At 43.9% G+C, this 24,199-nt stretch overlaps 1 protein-coding gene across 1 annotated transcript in view; it reads right to left on the minus strand.

Annotated features, from left to right (window-relative positions):
- Positions 1-1,549: 1,549 nt before the first annotated feature.
- PARD3B (par-3 family cell polarity regulator beta) overlaps positions 1,550-24,199 on the minus strand; it is a 1,000,837-nt gene continuing 978,187 nt past the window's right edge. The window contains exon 24 of the mRNA XM_029934009.1: positions 1,550-6,200. Within this exon, the coding sequence (XP_029789869.1) occupies positions 5,843-6,200 (358 nt within the window). The 3' untranslated portion in view covers positions 1,550-5,842. The remainder of the gene's footprint in view (positions 6,201-24,199) is intronic.

The following is a 24,199-nucleotide window of genomic DNA, read 5'->3' on the forward strand; positions in this document are numbered from 1 at the left end:
TGTGGCATCACTGAACATGGAGCTGGGGAGATATGTGGACAGTTGGCTCTTGGGGACTGGCTCAAACTAGCACCAGAACCTCTGTACACGTCATGTGAGTTAATTCTCAAAACAATCCCATAAGACGTGTACTAGTTCGTTTCACAAATGGGGAAGTTGCCTAGAGAGAGTATTTATACAACTGATTAGTGCTTGAACCTTGTTTTAGATCGGTCTGCCTGTTTTCAAAGCTAATGTTTTCCAGTAAACCTCTGCTGCCGCTGGAAGAGCAACAAGCATGGTCTGATTTCTGCTTCAGAGAAATCCCTTTGAAACGATAGAGCTGGGGTTGACATAGCAGCGTAAGAGTTCTAGACAGTGACTAAGCAGATTGATGTGCACATGCTGCAATCAAATTTCATTTACCAAAGCAGGTGCTGAGTCTGTAGAGTATAAAGGTCATGTAGTGTATAAAGGTCATGGTCAGAGGCAAGAGATCAGAGAAGGCCAGTGAAGAGGCTGAGTGAGAAGCAAGAGGCTGGGCCAAGGCAGGATGTAAGGAAGCAGGGACAGATTGGGTGGAATCGCTGGCTTTCCATCTTATCAGATGGGGATGGCTTGGAGGAACAGGTGGAGTTATAAGTGGAAAGTCAAGGATAATTTCCAGGTTTTTGGTTTGTAACTGTGAACATGGTGGTGTCATTAGCCAGGTCAGAATCATGAGAAGCAGGCTTCTTTCAAGAAATCTTGTGTTTTCAGTTTGAGCATGTTCAGTCCAGGGGGCCTGTGGAAAGCTCAAATTGGGATGACTGGTGGGAAAATGGAAATGCATGTGTCTGGGAGACAGATCTGAGCTGGAGCCTGTGACCAAACCTCTCCAGAGATGGTGGCTGAAACCTTGGTGGGAATGAACTTGCAAGACAGTCCTGGGAGGTCTGAGAATAAGCCAATGAAGAATCTTTGGGAAACAGAGGGATGGTTACAAGGAGAATTCACTCAGAATCATGTTCCCATAGACAACATAAGAGTGTTGTCCGCATGAGAGAGGAGGGGCTAACAGTGCTGGAGGCTGTGGTGAGCTGTCCAGATCCCACAAGAATGAAGGACAATTTTCCCAACCACTGTGGATACCTCCCAACCGCCCAGTCCTGGGTTGCATCTCCTTCCAGGAGTAGCTCACACCTACCAACCCACACAGTGGTATAAAGACCCAGCTCCCTGGTCCCAAGTTGGGCCAAGTGTGAAGGGCCATTGTGGCTCCAGGTGTCCCTGTGGAGTGGGCTGAGGCCGAAATTGGGAGTGCGTCACTGCTCAGCTTCTCTTTTGGTCAGCCCTGTTTCTTGTCCTGCCTTCTGTGGGTATTGCACCCAAGTGCGCTCTCACACAGACAGCCTGCATGGTCATCTCCATCTTGCACGTGTTTCTTGGGGAGCCTGGCATGTGACAGTGGCTTGTCCCTCAACACCTCTGCCCTAAGACGTTGCTGTTCAAGGGTGATCAGGACCAGAACAGCCTATTCATTCATCAAATCCTAAAACAAACAGGCGGGGAGTGAAAACCAACACTCTGGTATCTTAATGAATAAAGCTTTATTTTAATGCAAAATAAAACAAGAAAAATTTATATGTTCATATATAACAACATCTGAAATGTTTTCTGTAGTACAAATGGGATCATCCTAAAAAATCTGTGAAGAATTCATTCTCTGCCCCATATGCCAAAATATGATTTCACATAATTTATCTTCAGAACTTATGAACAGACTTGGTGTCAGAAAAGCACAGGAAAACACTAGAAGAAGTGACTGTATCCACAGTAGGGTTTGTTTTTCTGTTCCAGTAGTAAACAGCACCTCGGGCAGCATGGATGGGAGAGCACACTCTCTCAGAGCTGAGTGAGGCGACAGGCTTGGTCTTTGGGGTTAGTTCAGTGTGCACTCCAGGCTCGGGTGTTAAGCCCATCTTTAAAAGTCGGGAGCTGTGTGATTCTATTCCTATTTAAGGACATGAGGGAGAAAAGAGTTTCCCTTAGAAGTAGTAGCTGCGTATGAGATTCTAGGCTTATTTTAGATTTCTGTCTTTTATTCTCCTTTTATTCAGAGAGGTGACTTTGTAGGGATATCTTACGGAGGGAGACTCCTCTTTCTGGTCTCATTGTCGCACCATTTCCAACTAAGTCGGTGGGAACTGAGAGTGCAGAGAAGTACTCCCGTGGCTGTTTCTGGATCCCACACTGCCTCCTGCCTAATTGCACTAAGTCTGGACTTTTTGTTGCTCCTGGACTCAACAGCAGTAGGGTGTCTACCCAGTGTAGCACCAATTTGAGAGCAGTTCCATTGCAAATTTCAGAGTTTAATGCCTATGGGAATTTTATAGGCACTCATTCCTATCCAAACCATGCCGATCTGTCTGTCCCCCCCAAAAGGCTAAGATATCTCTTCAAAGAAAACAAATGCTGGGCCTGCAGGTTCAGGGAACAAGTGTCCCTTAAAGGCTGGCTTCACACACTCATGGACTCCATACATGACTGCACCTCAAGCTGTCAGATACACTTTGGTCAGAAGATAGTTCAACAAGTTCACAAATCTTTAAAGGGAATGATGAGTCATGTTTTAATTTTATTTAGTTGGTGGCACAAATAAGGCCACAAGGAAGTTTCCAACCTCCTTTATCAGGCAGCATGCATGGTTTCCTCCAAGGGGTCACAGTGGGCCTGTGGATCTCCCCACGCTCTTGATGATAAGATCTTTGCTCCATGCTGTCCTGTGGGGTCAACGCATGTTGACCTACAAATCTAATAATAATGAGCTTCATGGTAATTTTATTTTTCAATTTTTGTTACTCAATTATGATTTAAGAAGCTGCTCCTGTCTTTGAGATTGCCTTTCATCCGCTGATTTAATATTGTGAGAAACCAATTTTCTACCAAGAGTGATAGTGCCACAGTCCAATGGCATAAGGGGTTAATGAGATGCAGTGTTTCTCTCCCTGGCAGAGGACTGAATTCTCCTGCACCTAAAAGTTTTCCGTGGTCTGCTCTCTTTCCTATCTCTCCTCCTGCAAAAAGGAATAAACCAGAGCTCCCTCAAATATCTCGTGACTCAAGGCCAAAACATCATTTCCAGGCCTCAGTGACCCAGCAGTCAGATCAGGAGTCAGGTGGGTGTCCGCTGATGGGCTTACACTTCATTGCGCTACTCCGTTCCTGGGTGGGCTGGGGAGGGGGGTTATTGGTATTCTGAGCCACAAGTGGACATCAGATTGAGTCCTGCCAAGGCCATACATAAATGGGGAACTACTTCCTGCTACTGGGCACCTACTGACTACAGCCTGGTCTTCTCTATACTCTAAACCACTGGTTCTCCTAGATATTGGGAAAGAGGTCTGCAGCCTCTGAGTGCTGGCAAGGGGAGGGTTAGTTCACGGGCATTTATAAAGCTTACATCGAGCTGTTAATCGTGGCCTGGCTTGATGGAGCCTCTGAAACATGCACGTTCGCTTCTTTTGGGCAGGGTCAAATTGGGCGTGTTCTACTTCAAGCAAGAAAACTGCTATCATCTATTTTTCGTCCATTTGAAGAGTAGTTTCAAATCACCGGCTGCCCCCCAGGATTAGCAAATGTTTTAGTGACCATGCATAAGCACAAAGCCGTGTTTTGTGCACCTTGCCCAGAGCTTGCGAGGAGGTATTGTGCAATGTGGGAGAGATGGGCATCCTTCCTACAAGGGCCACTCCTCCAACATGCACAGAATATCTCAACCTCTCGCTCTGCCTCTGGCTGCCTCTCGTGTGGCCTTGGCCTAAATCCAGAAGGAGACTTCTGGCTTCGCTACGTCTAATAGCCTAGAGAAATTTGGTTCAAAATGCAACATGTCCAAGAGCTGACTGTAATGCTCGCAAGCACGTTACGTTTCCCTCACTTTATTATTTTCTTTCTGGAAGTTTATTTAGTTAGAGGGGAAAGTGTCATTCATCGTGTTGGCAGAGAAGCCCGGGAGCTCACCTGCACTTCACCTCTAGGTGAGCAGGGCCTGAGCCCCTCAACCTCTGCGCATGCATCGCAAACAGTCTAGGTGCCTGGCTGCAGAGAGATGACAGATGGAGAAGCCCAACTTGACAGTCTATTTTTAAGATGGTCATAGTAAATTGTAGTTTAGAAGATGAAAGCTCTTAAAGTCCAGTAAATAACACTATTTGTGTCTAAATCCAGCAGTTGCTTCATTCCTGGTAATATAACTCTATTTTAAATTAAAAAAAAAACACCTAACCTGGATTGAGTACTCTATATTCAATAATACTATAATTTATTAAGTCCGGTCAGGCAGAGGTATTGTAATCTCAGCCAAAATACGTCTAAATTGAACTCAATACTTTTTTTTTGAGGGAATGGAGAAGGAGCGGCAAAGGCTTAAAGTCTCTTAAGAATCATTGAACAATTCAAACGTCTGCTCCCAGGTTTTGCTGTTTCTCAGTCTTTTGTTGTGTTCTCATTGGGGTCAGGTGGGAAGTTTTAGGGGTCCTGCTGAAATAAGTAGAAAATCACGGCAAAGCTCAAAGGAAATGTGATGGGTTTGGGGGGGGAGGGCTGCAGCTTTTCAAAGCCATAAGACCTTCTATTCCCAACTGGAGATGCTGGCCTGGCCTTGGCGCTGCCCCGACTTTCGTTAATGAAATACAGCAGATGTAGAATGATCTAGTTTTAGGCCTCTTTTCCTTTCCCTTCTGATTTTTTTCCTTATTATTTCCTTCTTCATCAAACTTTCCAGAAAGCATTTTTATCTCACATTCTCCCTACTGGCAATCACATACCTTCCTTCACACACACACACACACACACACACACGCACACAGTCAGTCACTGCCATCTACCCCTTCCTGGTCATCAGGCCCAGAGGCCCCGCCCCAGTCAGCCTCTCCCTGGCCCCGGGTGCAGATGGCACTGTTTGGCACTGAGTGTGGAATTGGCATCTCCAGATCATTGCTTCCTGTATGACCTAAGCAATGGGCCCTCTCTTTTCCAGCTGCATTTTAGCCCTCGAGTGAGAGCCTTAAAGTCGAGGCCCGGGTTACAGTAATTACAGGAAGGAGATTTGGAGACGGTTCTGACACTGGATATCTCAATGCAGTTGCGCCTGGACTCGGAGGAAGGAAGGTGAGGACCAGGGGATTTTCAGCCCTCTTAACCTGATCACCTTGGTCCTTGGAATATATTCCTTCTGGAAGCTTTGACTAGCTTTAAACATTCTCTCAGGACACTAATACTGCATTCATATCATATATTTTTTTTATATAAAAAGCAAGGAAATGTAAAATAGTATGAGAAACCTGAGAAATGCCACAAAGAGAAATGCAGTCTTCTTTTGGGTATAAACATTTCAAGGAGATCACTAGTCATGTCTGCTGTTGGACTGTTTTCTCAATGAGAAAACTACCCATTTATGATGCCCACATTTGCAGCCACTCTTAGGTGGCTGAGGCTCAGCCTCTGACTGTCTCTGTGCTGCCAATTCTGTGGGGCTTGTGCACACCAGGAAGGCGCCACGTGGTATGTCTCCATGGTTATTTGTTATTTGCCTGTTCTCCTGCCGCTCTCGTGGTGTTGAACGATTCTAAAAGCATTTCAGATCTCAGGCAGTACTGTTTTCATGACTCCTGTCCTTTCTCTTGCTTCTGATCCCCCGTCCTCCCATCCCCTCCTTTCCCCCGCTGGTTAGCAGTCAAGTGTTTCAACCTCAGTGAGGAGAACCTATCTGTACCATGAAAAATTCTGAACAGGAGGAAGGCCTTACAGCCTAGGAAGGGTAGAGGCGATGTTAGCCGTCTCCCTTTCTGGGCTGGGCTGAGCTGAGCTCGGTGGTATTCAGTTACACAGCTGCAGTCATGGGGTTCTTCTGCCTGGGATCCTGGGCTCGGTAGGGGTGCTGGTCTGGGCTGCCTCCTCGGGGCCCTGGTCTACCCATGTCCTGATAGGCTGATGCTCTGTGATGCTGAGGAGGGGAAGGTGGAACGTCTTGTCGGAAGGGTCCTTTATGTTGGGGGGCTGGTGGAGGAGGGTAGTACTGAGGATACCGGAGGTCTGCAAGCCTCAGGTCCGGGGGACGTGGATAGCTCCCTTTGGGGGGATGCAGAGGATGAGCCCCTGGGTAATACGGAAGCTCTCTTTCTTTGTAGAGCCCTCGAGGGGTGGCCATCAGATAGTCTATAGGATCAGCTGGTCCTCCCCTAGAAAAAGAAGAACAGATACATATCAGTAGCTAATAATGGGAAGACCCTATTCCTCAGCCTCCTGTATAGTTTGGTGTGGTCATTGACTAGGTCTGGCCCATGGGATGTGAACAGAAGTGGTGGGTGCCCTTAAAAAGAAGAGGGACATCTTCTTCCCCTCTTTCCTTCCTGCTGGCCACTGGAGTGGCTGTTTTTTACTACAAGGAGAAAGCCACATGCTGAGGTAGGTAGAGCAATAAGAAGGCAAGGGCCTGAGCCCTTGACACCATGGGGCCACCATGTCAGCCAGAACTGCTTACACTTAGATTGTTGCATGAGAGAGAAATATACTTTATTTGGTTTATACCATTGCATTATGGCCTTCAGTACAGTAGCCACACTCATTTTCTAAACAAGGCACACTTTGGCTTTCTCAAAGCTGGGATCATTTGACCTGCCCCCTTCTCTGCCTCACTGAAGCCTGTCACAGGTAGTGGCAGAAATGTACATGTGATTCAGAGTTATACAGTTCCCAGGGATTGTACTCACTTCTCTTCTAGGTCTGTGGGGTGCTTGTGACATGAGCCATCGTCTTGGTCTAACTCTGGTTAGCTTCTGTCCCACACCTGTGTGCCCTCCCTTCTCTATAGGTGCTAGCAAAAGTCCTAAGCCAGAGCTGGGAATTATCCACATAGCGCCTAGATAGAAAGCAATTCTACCACAAAGTGAAGAAGTACCAGTAGCAGAGTGGGAAAAGCCAAACCAGCTGTGAGTTGCATTGTGTAATGAGTAGGCACACAGAAAGGTCCAGGGCAAGAATAAACACTAACAGAAAGTGACCCTGTCTGGATCTCTCTACTAAGACAACAAGCATCTTCTGATCCATTTGCTAAAACAGAAGCAATACGTCTCTAAACAACGTACAGATGACTTCATCTTATCTAGCCTGGGGTTAAACAGATGAGTTCTGTTCACAGCTCTTAAAATCCCATAAACCTTCTGTGCACATATTTACCACCACCATCACCAGATCCTTCCCACATTATACTACTCTCCCTGTTATAATTTTTTAAAGGAAAAAAAAAAGCCACAATAATAATTAATGAAAAGCTCTTCGATGTCAGCGTACAAATTGGCAGAACACTTGGAAGAAATGACAGAGTTCTAAGGATACGGCGTCTGTGGTGAATCAAGCACTGTCAGTGAGGGTCCAAATCACCCTGTAATCTGCAGAATTTGATGTTAAAACAGCTCTGTACGTTCCTCAAATCAATGCAGGTTTGACACGCTCCAAGAGCGGGCGCATGTGGAAGGCAGCGTCAGAGCACAGTCATGAGGATAAACAATAGAACTCTTGCTCCACTTTTTTTATGTCTTAATTTGGCTATATGTAATAATGAAAGATCCTCCGGCTCGGGTAATCTAGTTAGAGTTCTCAGATAAAAAAATTAAATTGTTTGTGTACAAGTTATTATAGCATCAACTGGTATTATTCAGCACAGTTTGCTTTGCTCCATTTTAAATTGCCCGTGACAAATAGAGCACAAATGGATAATCTGTCACTCCAGCCCTGGAAAATAAAGGATCAGGGTTACATCTTCTCTTTCCTTTACAATTTTATCTTTGATTTAGAAAACTTCCAGCATTCATTAGATCCTTTGTCATAAAATATTTTAAGCAAGCCCTCCACCACTCTCATTTCTATTTCCTTTTGGTTCATGTTGGAGATTTCTGCAATATTAAAAAAAAAATCCTTAACCTGCACTTTCTCTCGAAATCTTCTGAAGCTATTTCTCTGCATGAAGTGAAACATGTGGTTTTTCTGCACTCATTTTAAGCCCTTGGGATAAATCACTGACATTTGCAACACACAAACATTATCTGCCTTAAAATGAACATACAACCAGTGCTCCCTCCGGACCCTCTTAGCGGGAATGTTTCCTGTTTAAAATGGAAAGAGAGAAAGGAGGAATTCCAGGCCTTGGACGTTTAGGGTCCTGTTCTCTCCCTGGAGATTTCTCTCCTTTAAAACAGAAGATTATAAAAGACAGGCACACCTTGTTTTTTTTTTTATTTTAAATTTTTTTATTTTTGGAGAGACAACCCAGATCAAGTGGTGACGGGGCAGAAGCCACCCTGAATGTGCTGTGACAGCACAGGCTGTGTGCACACGGCGGGGATGGGGTGGGGACAGTCATCTCTTTTCGCATACCTCACCCCTGCGACTTGTCCACTCTCCTTGCAAGGGGCAGGCAGGCCCCTGGACAGATGGGGGAAGAACTCAAGAGTTTTGGGGTCCCCTATGCCTTTCTCTGAGGGGAGGTTTTATGGCTGGGGGGTCGCTTACATGTGACAAAAACCAAGTGAGGTAGCTGCTCTTTGTCAAAAACTGAAATCATGGAAACTGTCTTTTTCCATAGAACTCATCAAAACAGTTATTGTTTTAATTTTTCATAGAGAAGAAAAACAATGAACCGGCCTATAAAAACACTGTTTAAGGTTCAAAGAGCGCTAGAGGAACTTTTCTTTCTTTGATGGGTGGGCGGTGCTGCTGCTGTTTATAACTTTTTGCTCAAAATTGGGCATTTCCTACAGACTTTTGCCAGAACAACTTCCAAGTGCTTGTGACTATTGTGTGCGTGTGTGAACATGCACACACAGACTGACACAGACACACAGGCACACACGTGAAAAGAAAGTAAAAAAGCCCTCCTCATTAATAGGATCAAAAAAGAGGAAGAAAGAGCTGAAATTTTAGCTCTGTTGATCTTGAGTTTCCCTTTCTCGGTTTCTTTATCTGGGTGAAATTTAGTGTTTGTAGGAAAGCACAAAAATGGACCCATTCTGGGACCTAAGAAACGCTATCAGAGTGACTGATGTCGCATGTTACGCACCAACCCTGAGAAATCCAGGGGCGCTTCCTCTGGAGACTGATGAAAACAAGGACCCACAGAGCAAACGTATCACTACTTCATGACCCCTCATTTTTCAGGTGACCTCGTGAGTTTTATTTGGATGTGTTATTATTTTTCATAAAAAAACACTTTCAATTGAAGATTTCACTCAGGAACCATATTTGCCTAAGGAAAGAGGAAGTCTATATTTGCTTTCTTTATCATAGAATTCTTCAGGGCACCTATCATGAAAATGTCTATATTTTTATTTTTTTCTTTATTAAAATTTTTTTTAAATTTTAATTTGAGAGAGAGAGAGGGTCTGCAAGTGGGGGAGAGAGGCAGAGGAAGGGAGGGAAGGAGGGAGGGAGAGAGAGAGAGACAGAGAGAGACACACAGAATCTCAAGCAGGCTCCATGCTCAGTGCAGACTCAGAGCCTGGGATCATGACCGGAGTTGAAATCAAGAGTCAGATGCTCAACCGACTGAGTCACCCAGGTGCCCTGAAAATACCTATATTTTTAAAATTTCGATTATTTTCTTTCACATTTTTCACTGTTCACTTTTTTCTAATTTTATTCTTGACTAGTCTTGTTTCTGGAGGCCAAAAGATTGAGCTTTCTCCTGGAGGACTCACAGGATATAGCTCAGTTATACAGTTTCCAGTCCCCGAGATGTAGATGCTAACCTTTGAGCCGAAACATGTCAAGGCTGTATGCTGTTGATCTGTGGAGAAACAGTAACAATCACTTTCTTTACATGAGGTTTTCCTCTTTCTGCCATCTCACCATGTCCCTGTTTTTCATTAAACAAAAAAGGGGCTGAAAATCAGAGGCTGAGCAAGTCAGATAGCCAGCCCCTGGGTACCAACAGTCTTCATCTGTGGAAGGATGTAAGGCATACTCCAATATTTGCTAAGACAATCCTGTGCAGGGAAAGGGTTCAGTGATGGATAAATCAAGTCACTGGCAAAACCTTTCAGCTAGGAATGAGGTGGCTATATTTATTGGAGTAGATGAAGGGGCATGAGCAATTTTGGGCCCTTCCATCTGTCTCTGCTCTCCCCCTGTTCCCCTATTGCAAAGAAAACCTCTTTTTTCTGCACTCACCACAGTAGGTCATTCTCACCTTACGTGGGTGAAAGACTAGTTATATACTGCACTAGAGTGCAAGCATCATGAAGGAACTGAGTCTCAGATATCTGGTGATCTCCCTCTGACCTGGACACATGGCTTATGTATCTGGGTGCATAAATAAATGTATGTTGAGTTTGTTAAGGAGAGTTTAAAGAGAAAATCCACAAACATGCACAATAACCACAGAGGGTCAGCAGTGTGTGTACAGGGGTGGAAACAGGTCAGTGGGTAGAAAAACAAAAGGAGGTAGTAGACTCTCATTGAGAGCAAATACGGGCAATGGTTGAGATTAGACTGGTCTCTATTTTTTCCCATTTTTTTGAGAAATAACTGACATACCTCATTGTATAAGTTTAAAATGTACATTCCAATGGTTTTATTTACAAATATTGTAAAATGATTACCACAATGGCTTTAGCTAACAACCACCTTCTCATATTAATATGATAAAAAGAAAAGAAAGAAGAAAAGAAAAAAGGTAAAAAAAATCTCCTTGTGATAAGAACTCTTGGGATTTATACTCTTAACAGCTTTCTCATATACCACATGGCATGGTTAGCTACAGTCACCATGTTGTGCATTAGATGTATATTACATGGTCTCTAATTTTTAAAGAAAAAAGGAGGGGAGGAGAAAAGATGGCGGGCTGAAAAAGAGGGTTGGATTGGGTCCCACGTGGACTGACTGTAAACTTTATCAGGGCATAGATTAGTATATTTGTATGTTTTCCAAGAACAAAGGTATACTCTGCTGTCTTCTATCATAGTTGAAATACAGTATGTGCTTAATAAACCTTGGGCTCACATTTAATTGCCTTGACTCACCAGTGAGGTCAATATGACTTACTAGTACAGGTTAAGTGTATTTATTCAGGAATCTGTTACGGATTGTTTTCATTATTATCCAGCAAAGAAATTTTCTTTGTTTCTGTCATAAACACAATAATCTAGGAACACTGTAATGTGTACATTTAAAAATACAGTATACAGGATCTCAAATGAAGGCTTTAGGGAGATAATGTCAAAGGTGAAAATCAGGTTCAGTCACCACAGTTTCAAGTACCTGGCCTTGAGGGTTGATGAACATGAGCCAGAGGTACAGGTGATGTCCAGGCCCCATCTGTCACAGCACTTTCCAACCTTTTCTTGACCAGAATGCACATGATGGATGACTTTCATATAAACCACTGGAGCCCAAGAGAGGCAGAAGCTAGGCTTATGCAAACTTCCTTACCACGTATGGGAACACAACGCCTGTCCCTCCCACTCAAGAAAGAACAAGGGGACTCAAGAGAGTGGGAGCAACATTATGAAAGGAGAAAACTCAAGTCTGTTATAATTTATTAAAATAAATTATTTGCAATCTTCAAGTATCAGTAACAAATCCTTGCAATACAGAGCCGATCATAATTTACCTACATGTCTCAATGCTGAGCTCAAGAACCATCGCTGTCTCTCATCTGATGAGCTCCTTTTAGGAGAAGAAAGGACAGGTGAAGTTGAAGAATGACAGGGGAACAACAACTCAGATTGAAGCCCACTGGTGACTAGAAGAGAGTTTGCTTCGAGAAGGGATAAGTTATCGGGCATAAAAAGTGTGAAAGTCATAAAGAAATTATGAGAAAAGGTGAGTATGTCCACCTTAGGCATCAGCATCAGTTTTCCCACTTAAGGAAAAGCTTCCAAAAAGCAGAACCTGTTCCTCTTAATTTCTGTAAAATACCACGTGTGCTACTAGCAGCCAAAACAAAGACAATTTCTTAACTTCCAAGGTAGCCTTTATGGATTTCCTTTTTTGGTAATAATGGACTGTGACCAAATTTGGGGTTCAAACGGGAGGAAGTAACATGATGTAAAACTCCTGGTGCTAAGAGAGGTACTTGTACCCCTTGGCAGAAAGTTAACATCTGGCAAAGCCATACGACTCTGAAGCACACCACGCATGGATTGTTTAGTGGCTGATCTGCCGCTGATGCTTTGTTCTGTAGTTTTTCTACAAATATGGCAAAGCTAAAAGAAGATCGGTGCAAACGAAGGCATTTGTAGGCGCTTGAGCTGCCCGTGTCATGGAGACAGAGATGCTTTTAGTCTGTGTTTGGAATTCCTTCGGTGTCAGGTTTCCAGTTACCAGGCCTTCACCCTTCATTCAGGCATGAATGCGGTTGGGCCAGGATTAGCAGAGCCCTCTGCAATGTATATTACATAGCTTTGATTTTTGCAGATTTTAAAGAACCATAAAATATAATGATCATTTGATGGCCTGTGTTATAGAAATGATTTTGGAGAAAAGATATCCCTTTCAGCACTCACATTTCCCATTGCATGATGAAGAGAGGGCTCTTACTCTTGGTTAAGAACTGGAGAGGGAAGAGATTGATCAGTAGATGCTCTGGCCCTTGTGAACACCAAGCAAATGTTTGCAAAGAAAATGAAGGTAGAATGATAACGACTCAGTGCTCGGAGGACATTTCTACAACACTTAAAGACAGTAATTTTGATTGCCCGCATTTAATTCCTTTTTTTTAGTGTTTTTCAACAATGGTTGCCCAAACAAGAATTTAGTTATTAGCAAACTGTATGTACCAGCCGTGAAGATGGGATCTGACGTAACGCTTTAGCGAATGTTACCTGGAGAAGGGCCCTAGGAGTGTTTCATTGTATCAGATGGTGGGAGGTATTCCCTAAAAATGGTCCTGACAAAATAATGTCCTTTATGAGGGCCTGTGAGGCTTCTAGAGGGTGGAGAGGACAATTAGGAAGGGCTACCTGAAGCATATGAGGAGAAGGAATCCTGTGGAAAGCCAGAACTGTTGTGAGTGGCCACAAAAAAAGTCAGGAACTCCATCTGAACAGTAGCTGCATATAATTACCCTGTGGTGTTTTTAGCCACAGAAGAGGTTGATTTAAAGAGAAGGACAACCAAAGAAACCAATCATCATAACTTGTTAGGCCACTAAAATCATCTCTCTCTTTCTAGTGTTAACAGTAGTCTCAGAATTTCAATGTCTAAACACTGAGGATTTCATCCAATTGTTATGCAAGAGACAATGGTCGGTTTCAAGGTCAGACAGGGAGGGCCGACAGGTTCAACAGTGTAGGGTCCTGAATTCTAAAGACAATATCTCCTGCTCCTGAGGAGAAGCACCATGTAGTTGCTTGTCCAAGGTTACTGCCTGGAGACAGGACATTCTAGGGGAAAAACACACTGTTCATGACGGCTGCTTTCTTGATCAATTTATTTTTATTTTAGTTTATTTATTTATTTATTTTTTGAGAGACAGAGAGAGATAGTGAGAGCAGGGGAGGGTCAGAGAGAGAGGGAGATACAGAATCTGAAGCCCGAACCCATGAACCGTGAGATCATGACCTGAGCTGAAGCCGGACGCTTAACCCACTGAGCCACCCAGGCGCCCCTCTTGATCAATTTAGATGATATCTATTTGTAGAGTCATACATACCATTTTTGGATAAGATATTCATGAATCTTACCCAAAGATATTCAGATAGATATTCATATCACTGCCACATCTTTACCTGCCCCTGTTCCTTTGCCATTAAGTTCGAAAGCCTGGGCAACAGAGAGATTTTGGCGTGAACTACCTTCAGCCTTAGATCATCAGGAAGGGCACTTAAATACTTCCGTGTTCTTGTTGTGTGTATTTGTGTCAGGAAGGGCTTCTCTATCATTTCACAGAGACCCGAGAGAATCCTGCCACCACAGTTCTCCTTTTCTGCCCTTCAGAAGCAAAACTATAAGTGCTGAGGAGAGCTGCCATCCTTGATGAGCTCAGGAATGAGCTTTGGAGGAAGCCAGATTTAGAACTGGAGATTTGAAGCCCATGAAGCCCTCTCTGGAGGCCCTACAGCAGGCCAGGTTCCATCGCAAGCATTTTCCCCACGTTAATGTGTTCGTTCCTTACAGCAGCTCTACAAGGTAGGTACTATTATTGTTCCTGGTTTGCAGACAAGGGAACTAAAGAACAGAGAGGTTAAGTAACTTGAGCAAAGTCACATAGGAAGTCGCAGGGTCCAGATTCAAATCCAGGCAGACTGACCCGAGGGCTGCAACTAAGCCAGACCATGATCTTTCTTGCCTCTGATCTTTCTTGCTCCTCACTGCTCACAATGTGCCCAGTGGCGGTAGGTAAGAAGGAATCATAGACATTCTGCAGACACGGGCTGGGGAAGAGTTGATGAGTGAGAAGTCGTTCAGAGTGGAGAGGCTATTTGGAACCTGGTCATGGAGGGGACCACAATACCAGGGATGGGGTGGGGAGGATTAGGGGTGTGAATTTCATTCAGGGAATGTTGTGAATTACCTGAGGGATGAGTGGGGTGCCTCTGCTTGGAGGTCCCTTAGGCAGCTCAAACCTTACAGGTACAAAATGAAATCCTTACCTCCCCCAAATCTGCTGCTCCTCCTGTGGTCCCTTTGGAGAATGACATGATTGACGCAGCTACATCAGAAATGGTGTAGATCTTCCTCTCTGTCCTCCCGACCCCAGCCGGACATTGGGTTCTAGAAAATGCTCTTTTGAGTATTCTTGGCTGTCTGTGTTCACTGTTCAGTTTTCCTTTAAGCTCAAATCCCCTTTTTAGCTGGACTAGTAACTGTATATTAGGACTAGCAGACGGGCAGGCAAAGCTATGGACCAGCTTCACAAAAGACCGTTCAACATCATAGAGCCAGGAGAATGTGAATCCAAAGGACAGTTGGATTTTGTAATGTTGAGCCAGTTGCTACTGACTTTGAAGCAATTTTGAGCATGTCATACTCATTCTCACATGAAAACATGGCACAGTCTATAAAGAGGTGAATTCAGTTTTCTTCTAGCGACTGCGTGAGCATTTACATTTTTCGGATGTGATACTCTCAAATTTAAATCCTGCAACTAGCAAGGAGATTTTGCTTGTACCTGAATATAAGGTCTGCTGTCAGCTTTTTAATTTTTCCCCCTGAAGATCAGGTGATCTTTTCTTCCAAATTCATAAAACTAAGTGAGACTTATATAATGTATCTCATAAACCTCTGGGTTCACCTTCTGCTTTAAGAAATAAGCATGTTAGGGGCACCTGGGTGGCTCAGTCGGTTGAGCGTCTGACTTCAGCTCAGGTCATGATCTTGTGGTCCGTGGGTTTGATCCCTGCATCGAGCTCTGTGCCAACAGCTCGGAGCCTGGAGCCTGCTTCAGATTTCTGTGTCTCCCTCTCTTTCTCTGCCCCTCCCTCACTCACGCTCTGTGTCTCTTTCTCAAAAAATAAATAACACTAAAAAAATTTTAAAAAAGAAATGAGCATGCTAGTCTTAGTATTTAATTCATAAGGTAGTTAAAGAGACAAATGAACTAGGGCCACTATAAAAATGAGGAGAGCCGGTTCACTTTTGGGTAGGAAGAGTTTGACACCAGCACCTCCACATACTGCCCTGATTTCATCTCCATACATGTTTCCTGTGAAAAGGGTTTTCGTCATCCTTCTCTCAATAGTGACAGGAGCCTCTTGGTCCCGCCTTCCATTGTGGGTGGGGGCACATGGGAGGAGGTACAGCCTGGCCCCAGAGCTCCACTCAGGGGGAGTCCGGATTTTGGAAACGGACCAGCCACCATTGTCCTGGGGTATATTTTGGAAATTTATTGTATAACAATCTCCCTGATGCCCAGCAATGGGCCCATTCTCCAGTTTCCATCAGATAATAAACGGATGTGCTTTTGGCCTTTCCATAGTAAATTTGATGCAGAGTTGAAGCGCCTCATGACAATTTTCACCAAAGTCTGGAGGGTTGTTCTGGCCCTTCATCTCCTGTGTGTGCTAAGCAGGTTCCAAAGCCCCACGCTGGGCCCGGTGGGCAGGCAGGTGGCTCGGCTCTTGGCCCCACTCAGCCTGCCCGTCTGGAATCTAGCTCATTATTTGGCAGAGAGCTTTGGAGATAGCACCAGCACGACAGGTTCTATATGATATCACATTCTATTCAGCTTTCATTTTTGCAGATGAAATGGATTTATAGCACAAAGGTTACTGAACTGTATTGTTGAAATGATTTTCAACAAATAATAAAAGTTATTAGGAGAGTCTCAGGTGCCGGTGACTCGCGCCGAGCTCGCCCGTCTGGCCTTGGGCTCTTCATCCTCTGATCATTACGTGGCTGGTAAAGACTGGTTATTAATGTCATTACAAACCTTTTACTTCCAAATCTCCTTTTATTGAAATTAGAGCAATCTTTGTTATTTCTCTTTCTGCCACAGTGCAGCCTGACTGTCGGCCCAGATTCTCTGGGTTCCATGCTTCCCTTTGATGCTGGTAAAATTGGACAGCTAGCAAATCAAGGCTTATCATAGCTCCAATGGCTCGGGATTATGAAATGACTCTGCTCTCATCAGTACTCCATCTTCATCGTCATCATCGTCTTTTTGGTCTCCAGTGTTCTTGTCTAGCTATTGTCCGAACCTTAACACAAGCCTGCGCCAGGCCCCCACCTTCACTCCTTTCAGCAAACTAATATGTGGGTCCAGAGCTTTTAAAAAAGACACAGCAAGACAAGCTTTTATTGTGAGTGAGCTCCTTTAGATGTTATTTCATCCTACATTTGTTCTCTAACTCCCTGATTTATTGATTTATTCCTTGAGCAATTCAAAGAAAACTGTAAATTCACCCTGGCTTCTATTTCTCTGAGTGCCGCCTTGCTCTCACCATATTTGGTGCCAGCAGATGTGCCAAATGCAGTGATTTCCCCCCGTTTTGTCGCAGGCATTCTATGATCAGCACAGCAGCAACCTGATTTCTTAAAATCAGTCATGAAGCTGAAGCTTTAATAATTTAAATAAAAGCTTATCATAGAAAAGCAAATATTTACATGTTTGAGTCGTCTAATTTAAAGAAATTAATTAAAAGCAAATGCCGAAGTGATTTAAAACTAAAGAGCCATTACCAAATAAAATGTTATTTACCGTTTGCTCCATGCCAGCTTGTTTGGGAATTTCAAGAGAGACGGGATTCCAGGCCCTCCCTTTGCTGTTGTGGACCTGCCTTTTCGGAACTAGACTTGTCTGCGCGGGTGGCAGGTGCTCTGAGGATGCACTTCAGTGGGGAGAGCGTGGGGCTCAGAGACAGAGACCGGGCTTGGATTGAGCAAGGCACCACATAGAAATACGATCCAGGTGACTTGACTTTTCCTGAACGTCAACTGAGCTCATACGTGAAGTGGGGACAATATGATGGCCTTTCCTCCCCTTGCAGAAACCAAGTAAGAAAGAACACACAGGGGCGCCTGGGTGGCTTAGTTGGTTAAGCGTCCAACTTTGGCTCAGGTCATGATCTCGCGGTTAGTGGGTTTGAGTCCCACGTCGGGCTCTGTGCTGACAGCGAGCTCAGAGCCTGGAGCCTGTCTTCACATTCTGCCTCTCTTTCTCTGACCGTCCCCTGCTTGCACTGTCTCTCTCTGTCTCTCAAAAATTATAAACATTAAAAAAAATTTAAAAAAAAAGAAAGAACACACAGACCCATCACACTGAGATACTCCATACTTGTTAAATTTGAAGTCACACTCGGTCTTTTTTAAAAGAAATAAAGCTGCATCCTCCATATGGAGTTTAAGGTGACTGTTCAAAGACCTAAAATGAGCAAGTGAACAAATTCATAAGCAAATCTAAAATTTATGACTGAGTGCTAACGGACCCTGTGCGTCCTATTCTATGTAAGTGTCGCCACAGGAAACCCTCTAACAGAGATCGCAACTTATACATAGGTCTATAGAATGAATATATATATATATATATGTGGTGTGTATATATATATATATATACACACCACATATATTCATATATATTCACTATACTTGTTCAGTGTTCTTGTATCCCTCTAGCTCTGGTGAGAGAGAAAAAAAGAGAGAGTCTCACATGATATTTAAAAAAATTTTCTGCTAGTTGCTGACATTTGAGCATTGAGGGCTTTCACATAAAAATTCAGCTTCCCTGTTTTTCTTTAAACTCAGGCCTTGCCTTTCTTTAAGGCTATACTCAATGGGAGTATGCACCCCCAGACTCTCCTCCTGCTTGCTTCTGTCCTTGAACACTCCCACTGGCCCTAACTGTTCGGGCTGGAGCCGCCGGCCATGGGAACACATCCCCCCGTTCCCGCCACCCCACCCCAGTTCTGCATCGCTACATTCAGGTCACAGCCTCCACTTTAGAGGTGTATGTTATCCAAGTTCCCCACTTTAAAGAGCAACAGTGTCCTGGGAAGTACACTGAAATTTCTTTTACCATACTTGGTCCACCTATAAATCTTTAACAACAAATTCTCCATCAAGACCTCTGTGCAAGAGAGAGCTGGTGTGGAGAAGGGACCCCAGGTAGGAACTGCAGAGACTGGGTCATATTCCAGGGGGTCTCAGTCAAGTCGTTTTACTTTCTTAGACCTTATCTTCAACTCTGCAAAATGAATAGATGGCCCCCAGTGAGTCGCTGGGGATTCCTTCCAGGAAACCACACAGGCTCCAGTCCAAACCGACCTCGGGTCACATTGCTGCATTTCAGCCTGACCTCTGCCTGTGACTCTGGCTGGAGCCAGGTCACTTATCTGTGCCTTGGTTTCTCCATCTGTAAAGTAATATGTGCTTTTCTTCTCACAGGAGAGCGTGCAATGATATGAGTGAAAGCATACTGGAGAAAAGTTGGGGTAAAAAGAATCTAAGATCTTATATTACTCTGGGGTCTCAAAGGTTGTAGTTATGAAGGGAAGCTGCTTTGCCTAATGGGATTTCTGGATCGGAATTTGTGCTCCCCACGAGAGGCATTATGTAGATATTGTCCTGGCCAACAAGGCGATACTGTGCAAACCCTGGGCAGAGGAATACCAGACGTCAGGTAAAGAAAGGGGAGGTGCGTCCCCCTTCTGAAAACCTGGACTCTAACTTACGTCCTTGATCCATGCATTTTATGAGGAAAGCCTGTAGTTAACTGTTATCAGGTGGTTGGGCAAGTTGATGAGGTGTGAACTAGCCCTTTAATTGTTTTATTTACAACATACTTATCCCTCCCTAACATCTCCTTGGGGAATTCTCTCCTTAGTTGATTAAGTTAAGTGAGGTTTAGTGAACTACAATTTGGTAAAACCAGAGGCTGGAAAATACCTGCTGGATTTTAGCCATTTTACAGTCACTTGTAGGTAAGGGTGGAAGACACTCGGTGGAGGTTTAACAAGTATCATTATCATCACCACCACCACCACCAACAAATGGATTAAGTTGTTAATTACCGTTACCACCACCGTTAAAAAAATAATAACCTGCAAAATCACGATGGTGGGAAATAACTAAATTTAAATCCATTTGTTCCTCTTAGCATACAATTTATGGAAGAAAGAAATGGCTTCAGGGGAAAATTTCATTTGTCAGGGATAGGCACTCAGAATTGCGTTTAGAAGCCAAATGCTTACTTAAAAAAATAATCTTTTTATCTTTTTTCTGTAGTTCTATGTCTGGACAGATTAAACTACTAATGGTAACTGAGCCTAGAGGGCCATCTTACATGTTGGTTGGTAACAGTGCTATAAGAACCCCAAAATATCAAGCACCTACAGAAAGGTATGAGCCTCAATGTCTATCCTCTAGGATCTTACCAACCAGCTGAGGGGACAAAGAAACAGACGAAAGACAAGACAGGGCACAAATGCTCAATGCTGAGGAAGTGTCATGGGACCTATCACAGCGGAGGGTTCTGATGAGCAGTTGGGTTGAAGGAATCCTGAAGAAGAGCTGGGTGTGAGCAACAGAGAGAAGGGGGCAGTGAGAGATGATGACCGTTTCTTTTTTTTTCTTTTTTTAATGTTTTTTATTTATTTTAGATAGACAGAGACAGCACAAGCAGGGGAGAGTCAGAGAGAGAGAGACACACAGAATCCGAAGTAGGCTCCGGCTCTGAGCTAGCTGTCAGCACAGAGCCCGATGCAGGGCTTGAACCCACGAACCGTGAGATCATGACCTGAGCTGAAGTCGGATGCTTAACCGACTGAGCCACCCAGGCGCCCCATGATGAGTGTTTCTGATGACAGGATGCAGCTGAAAACCTTTGGGATGCTGGGTAGGACCTCTCAGAAACCAAGAAAGTGTTTTTGTTTGTAAGTGTCAAAATCTTGCGTGTCCTAGCTATCACTTCTTCCTGATCCTTTATTTCTGAATCAGATGCCCCTCTTGTAAATTTCTTGAGCAATGTTAGTAATGTTAGAAAATTAAGTCACGATGGATTTAAGTTTATATGGTAAGAGTATACAAGATCACAGGAAATCTTTAACATAGTGCAGACTTTATGCTTGTATAGGAAAAGTTCTGCCTCTGTGGAATTGCTAACCACTACAATTAATTACCTGTTTTCTTATTTGACTGCCAATAAACTTTGATCTTCATAATGGTAAGTACTATTACTGAGTTCATTGTGGACCTCGCAGTGCCTGGCACATAATAAACACTCATTGCAATATTTAGTAAATGAATGTTCTCTGGCAATTGCTAGTGTGGAAAAAAGAGTCCTCTTGTCTTTAAACTGTGCGAGACTTATACTTGCCAACTGGGAAAAAAACGTGCCCATTTCAGCTTCAGCCTTGTATCTTTCTCTCCCAGCAGCTGGCATCTTGCTTGTTGCCTAGTGACTAAACACTCATCTTGAGACCAGCTCCCGTAAGTGGGTTTTGGTCATGACGGTGGTTCAGCCTCTCTATGGTAAACAAGAGCACTGCTTCTGGAGTTCAAACTCTGGCTCTGCCACTGGCCTTGAGTGGGAAATGTCCATGTTCACTTTCTTTGCTCAAAAGTGGGGACTGTAATGCCAAGCCCATAGGATTGTTGGGGGAAGATCAAATTAGAGGCGTGTGCATGAGCAGGGGGTAACTGACAGAGCCCTACGCAGTTGTGAGGTATCATTAGGGTTAGTATCACCTCTTTTCTTTCTCCAGGCCCGAGGTTCTGCCCTACCCATTAAAATCCTGCAAGGAATGAGGACCTAGCCCTGAATCTTAGTGTCCAAGGCTGGGCATCTGCATCTGCTGCTGACTTCCTAATGACAGCAGCACCTTTGTGTTTGGTCTTTTACCATCTTTCAGGCTGTGCTCCTTTCTATCTTGAGTTTGTGTCCAGATTGGATAGACTTCCCTGTCTCTTCTGGCTTTAATCACCAGACCTCTTCCCTTATCTCTTCTGTTGGGGCCTCTCCTGAGCTCTTCTACCTCCAGAGATGTCTGTGTTCAGATGTCAGCTAACTTTGAGCTGAGAAGCCCTGACCATCAATACAGAGTCTGCTCTGAGCATCAAGAGATGAAATGGCAGGGGAGTTAGGTGCTTATAGTTCTGGGTTTTCACTTAGTGCAGATGTGACTTCAGGAAAATTGCTTACCTCTAAATATAGCCTCAGTTTCCTCATGTGTAAAATTGGAATAGCAAGGGTGACCTGCCTCACTGACTAGTTGGGGGTTAAATTAGAATGCCTGTAAAGCACTTAGCATAAACCTGGGCAGGGCAAACAGTTGGGAAATGTTGGCTCCTATTATTATTTTTCTCTCTGCTCCAACTTCCATAATATCTTGCATGCTTTTCTCAGTCTTCCAAATCCTCAAATATGTCCAGAGGCTTTTTTCTTCTCTAAAAATCTGCTTCCTCCAGATGGAAATGAGGCAAGTTATCACCACTTTCCCAAAACTTATGGACTATATTCATTTAAAAGAAAAGATACAAAATACAGTGAAATATATACTCTCTAAACAGTTGTTCTTTTTTGTGTAGTCCTAGTTATAGCCTTTAAGTCTAATTGCTACTTATTAGTGAGTCCACATTGATGCTGCCTCTCGGGAAACTGCTGGAGGACTTGGGTTGGGGGCTGTACACATCTCTGAGAAAGACAAACACAACGGCATGTGCAAGCTATAAAGTGAGTTGTAGACACATGCACCCAAACCCAAAGGAAGCTGGGCAGCAGCCAAAAGACTATCAAGCATGGTCTTGAAAGAGACATAATTCCTCCCTCTCTCTTGTCTTTTTCTTTAATATCAGACTATCTGGATAGATGAAACACTGGATTATATTTACTTGAGGAGGCATTCCTGAAGCCTGTGGGATAGACGACAATGAGATCCAGAAAGAGAAAGTGGTTTGGTGCATTTGTCTGATAGATAATTTTTTAAGGGGTTAGCACTCCTTCTACTTGTTCTGAGTGTAACAAGAGCTTCTACTTTTCTCTTTCATCATGGACTCTGTCTTTCCTTCTTCCCTTATCACCCGAGTTGGGACAATGGGAAGTTGCTATTTTTCCTACCTAGTGTCTGTCCCATCTTATCCTGGTGATAATATTCTGTTCTTTTTGGGGGACTGTTCCATGCCTACTCCCAGTCCATGTGGCTCAGGTGGAGAGACTCTCCCCATGACTGCAGAGGCGGCATGTAACCTAGGCTTGCCCATCAGAACAGTCCACGCCCTGGGTGCAATGATAATCTATGGCGAAGTACATCACCTGATCTCAGCAACCTGGGGCATGGAGCTAACACCGAAGAAAGCAGAGTCAAGAGATGGGGAGAAGGACACCAGCTCCTGATGGCGGCCTAAGTTCCCAGGTAGCTGCACCTAAGATAAGTCCAGTCTTGGAGTTTTTGGTTATATTTGCCAGTAGATTTCCCTCCATATTGAATATAGAGAAGTATCCAAATACTTAATATAGAGCGAGACCAATGACTATTTAACCTGTTATTTGTGTGTGGAGGAGGGTGCCTAATGGTATGAACACAAGTTCTACAGGATACCATACTTAGAAGGGGCAGATGGCCATTCACTTTAGAAACCATCTGAGGAGGGAAAAGCTTCCTTGTAGCTCATGTTGCCTCAGTTTGGCCTAGTTCCCAACATCTCCAGAGTGGAGAAGGTGAAAAGGAAAAGATCTAGAATAAGTCCCTCTTTAAACTGCAATAAAGAGGGTGTTACAAAGGGGAAAGATACGCAGTATGGGAAGGTGCCTGATGGGTTTTTGGTCATGAACAAACTTCCTCTAGGCTTCAATGCCCACGACTAACGCCATGTGCATTTATGTTGGTCTACTTCTGGTAGAGTGAATAATCTCAAACTCTCGTCCTCTACCAATTACCCAAGAGGTGACAACAGTGAGAATGTGCAAGTTATTAGCAATTAGTTGTATAAATCTAACACAGGCCAGGAACATTCCTGCCTGCTCAGACCCAAGGGGGTAAATAAAAAGAGAGACACCAAAACGACCTCCACTTTGTCTCCACTTTGCTCCTCTTCCATGCAGCTACAGAAACATACAGTTTTTTATTAGTTCCTCATCTTTGTCATGTCTCTGTTCACATTTGCCATGGGAGAGAGAACTGGATCTGGAGTTGCTTTGGAAAAGGAGGTCTGGAGACTTTGGTGAGATTGTAATCTTACCCTATGGCATATTGGTTTTATGAAAAGAGTAATAAGACTCACGAGGTGCCTTTGAATCGCAAACAGCCTATTCCAGTGCCTGAGAATGTGGAAACCTGTTTTTCAGGAGCAGCATGAGAGAGCCAGACTAGCTGGCGTCCTTCTCCTGTGCCTTGGAAAGGGTGGTAGGTAGGAGCCAGGCTTCCCAGGGGTCTGTGAGAGTTGGAGTTTGCTAGGAACCAGCAAGGGGAGACCTCCGGAGAGCTTGAGCTCTGCCATGACCTGAGAGAAAAGCCCAGATAAAAGTGGGCCCCTTCTTCCTCTCCTCCAGATTAACCAAGATGTGATTTATATATGAGAAATGTGACCATTTAAGTGTTCAGTTCCATGAGGTTTTACAAATGTACACATCTGAACCACCATCAGAATCAAGGATATGTGTGGCTCTTTATTTTACTTTGTTCAACTGCTCCTTTTTCTTTACCAACTCTTAAACTGAGCATTCCACAATTCCACAGAAGACAGAAAGAAAATCCTACACTTGAAAAATTCATTACTTGTCTGGAAAAACTCCAATCACTCATGTCTGATA

This window comes from Suricata suricatta, chromosome 3, assembly GCF_006229205.1.
Source record: "Suricata suricatta isolate VVHF042 chromosome 3, meerkat_22Aug2017_6uvM2_HiC, whole genome shotgun sequence".
Lineage (NCBI taxonomy): Eukaryota > Metazoa > Chordata > Mammalia > Carnivora > Herpestidae > Suricata > Suricata suricatta.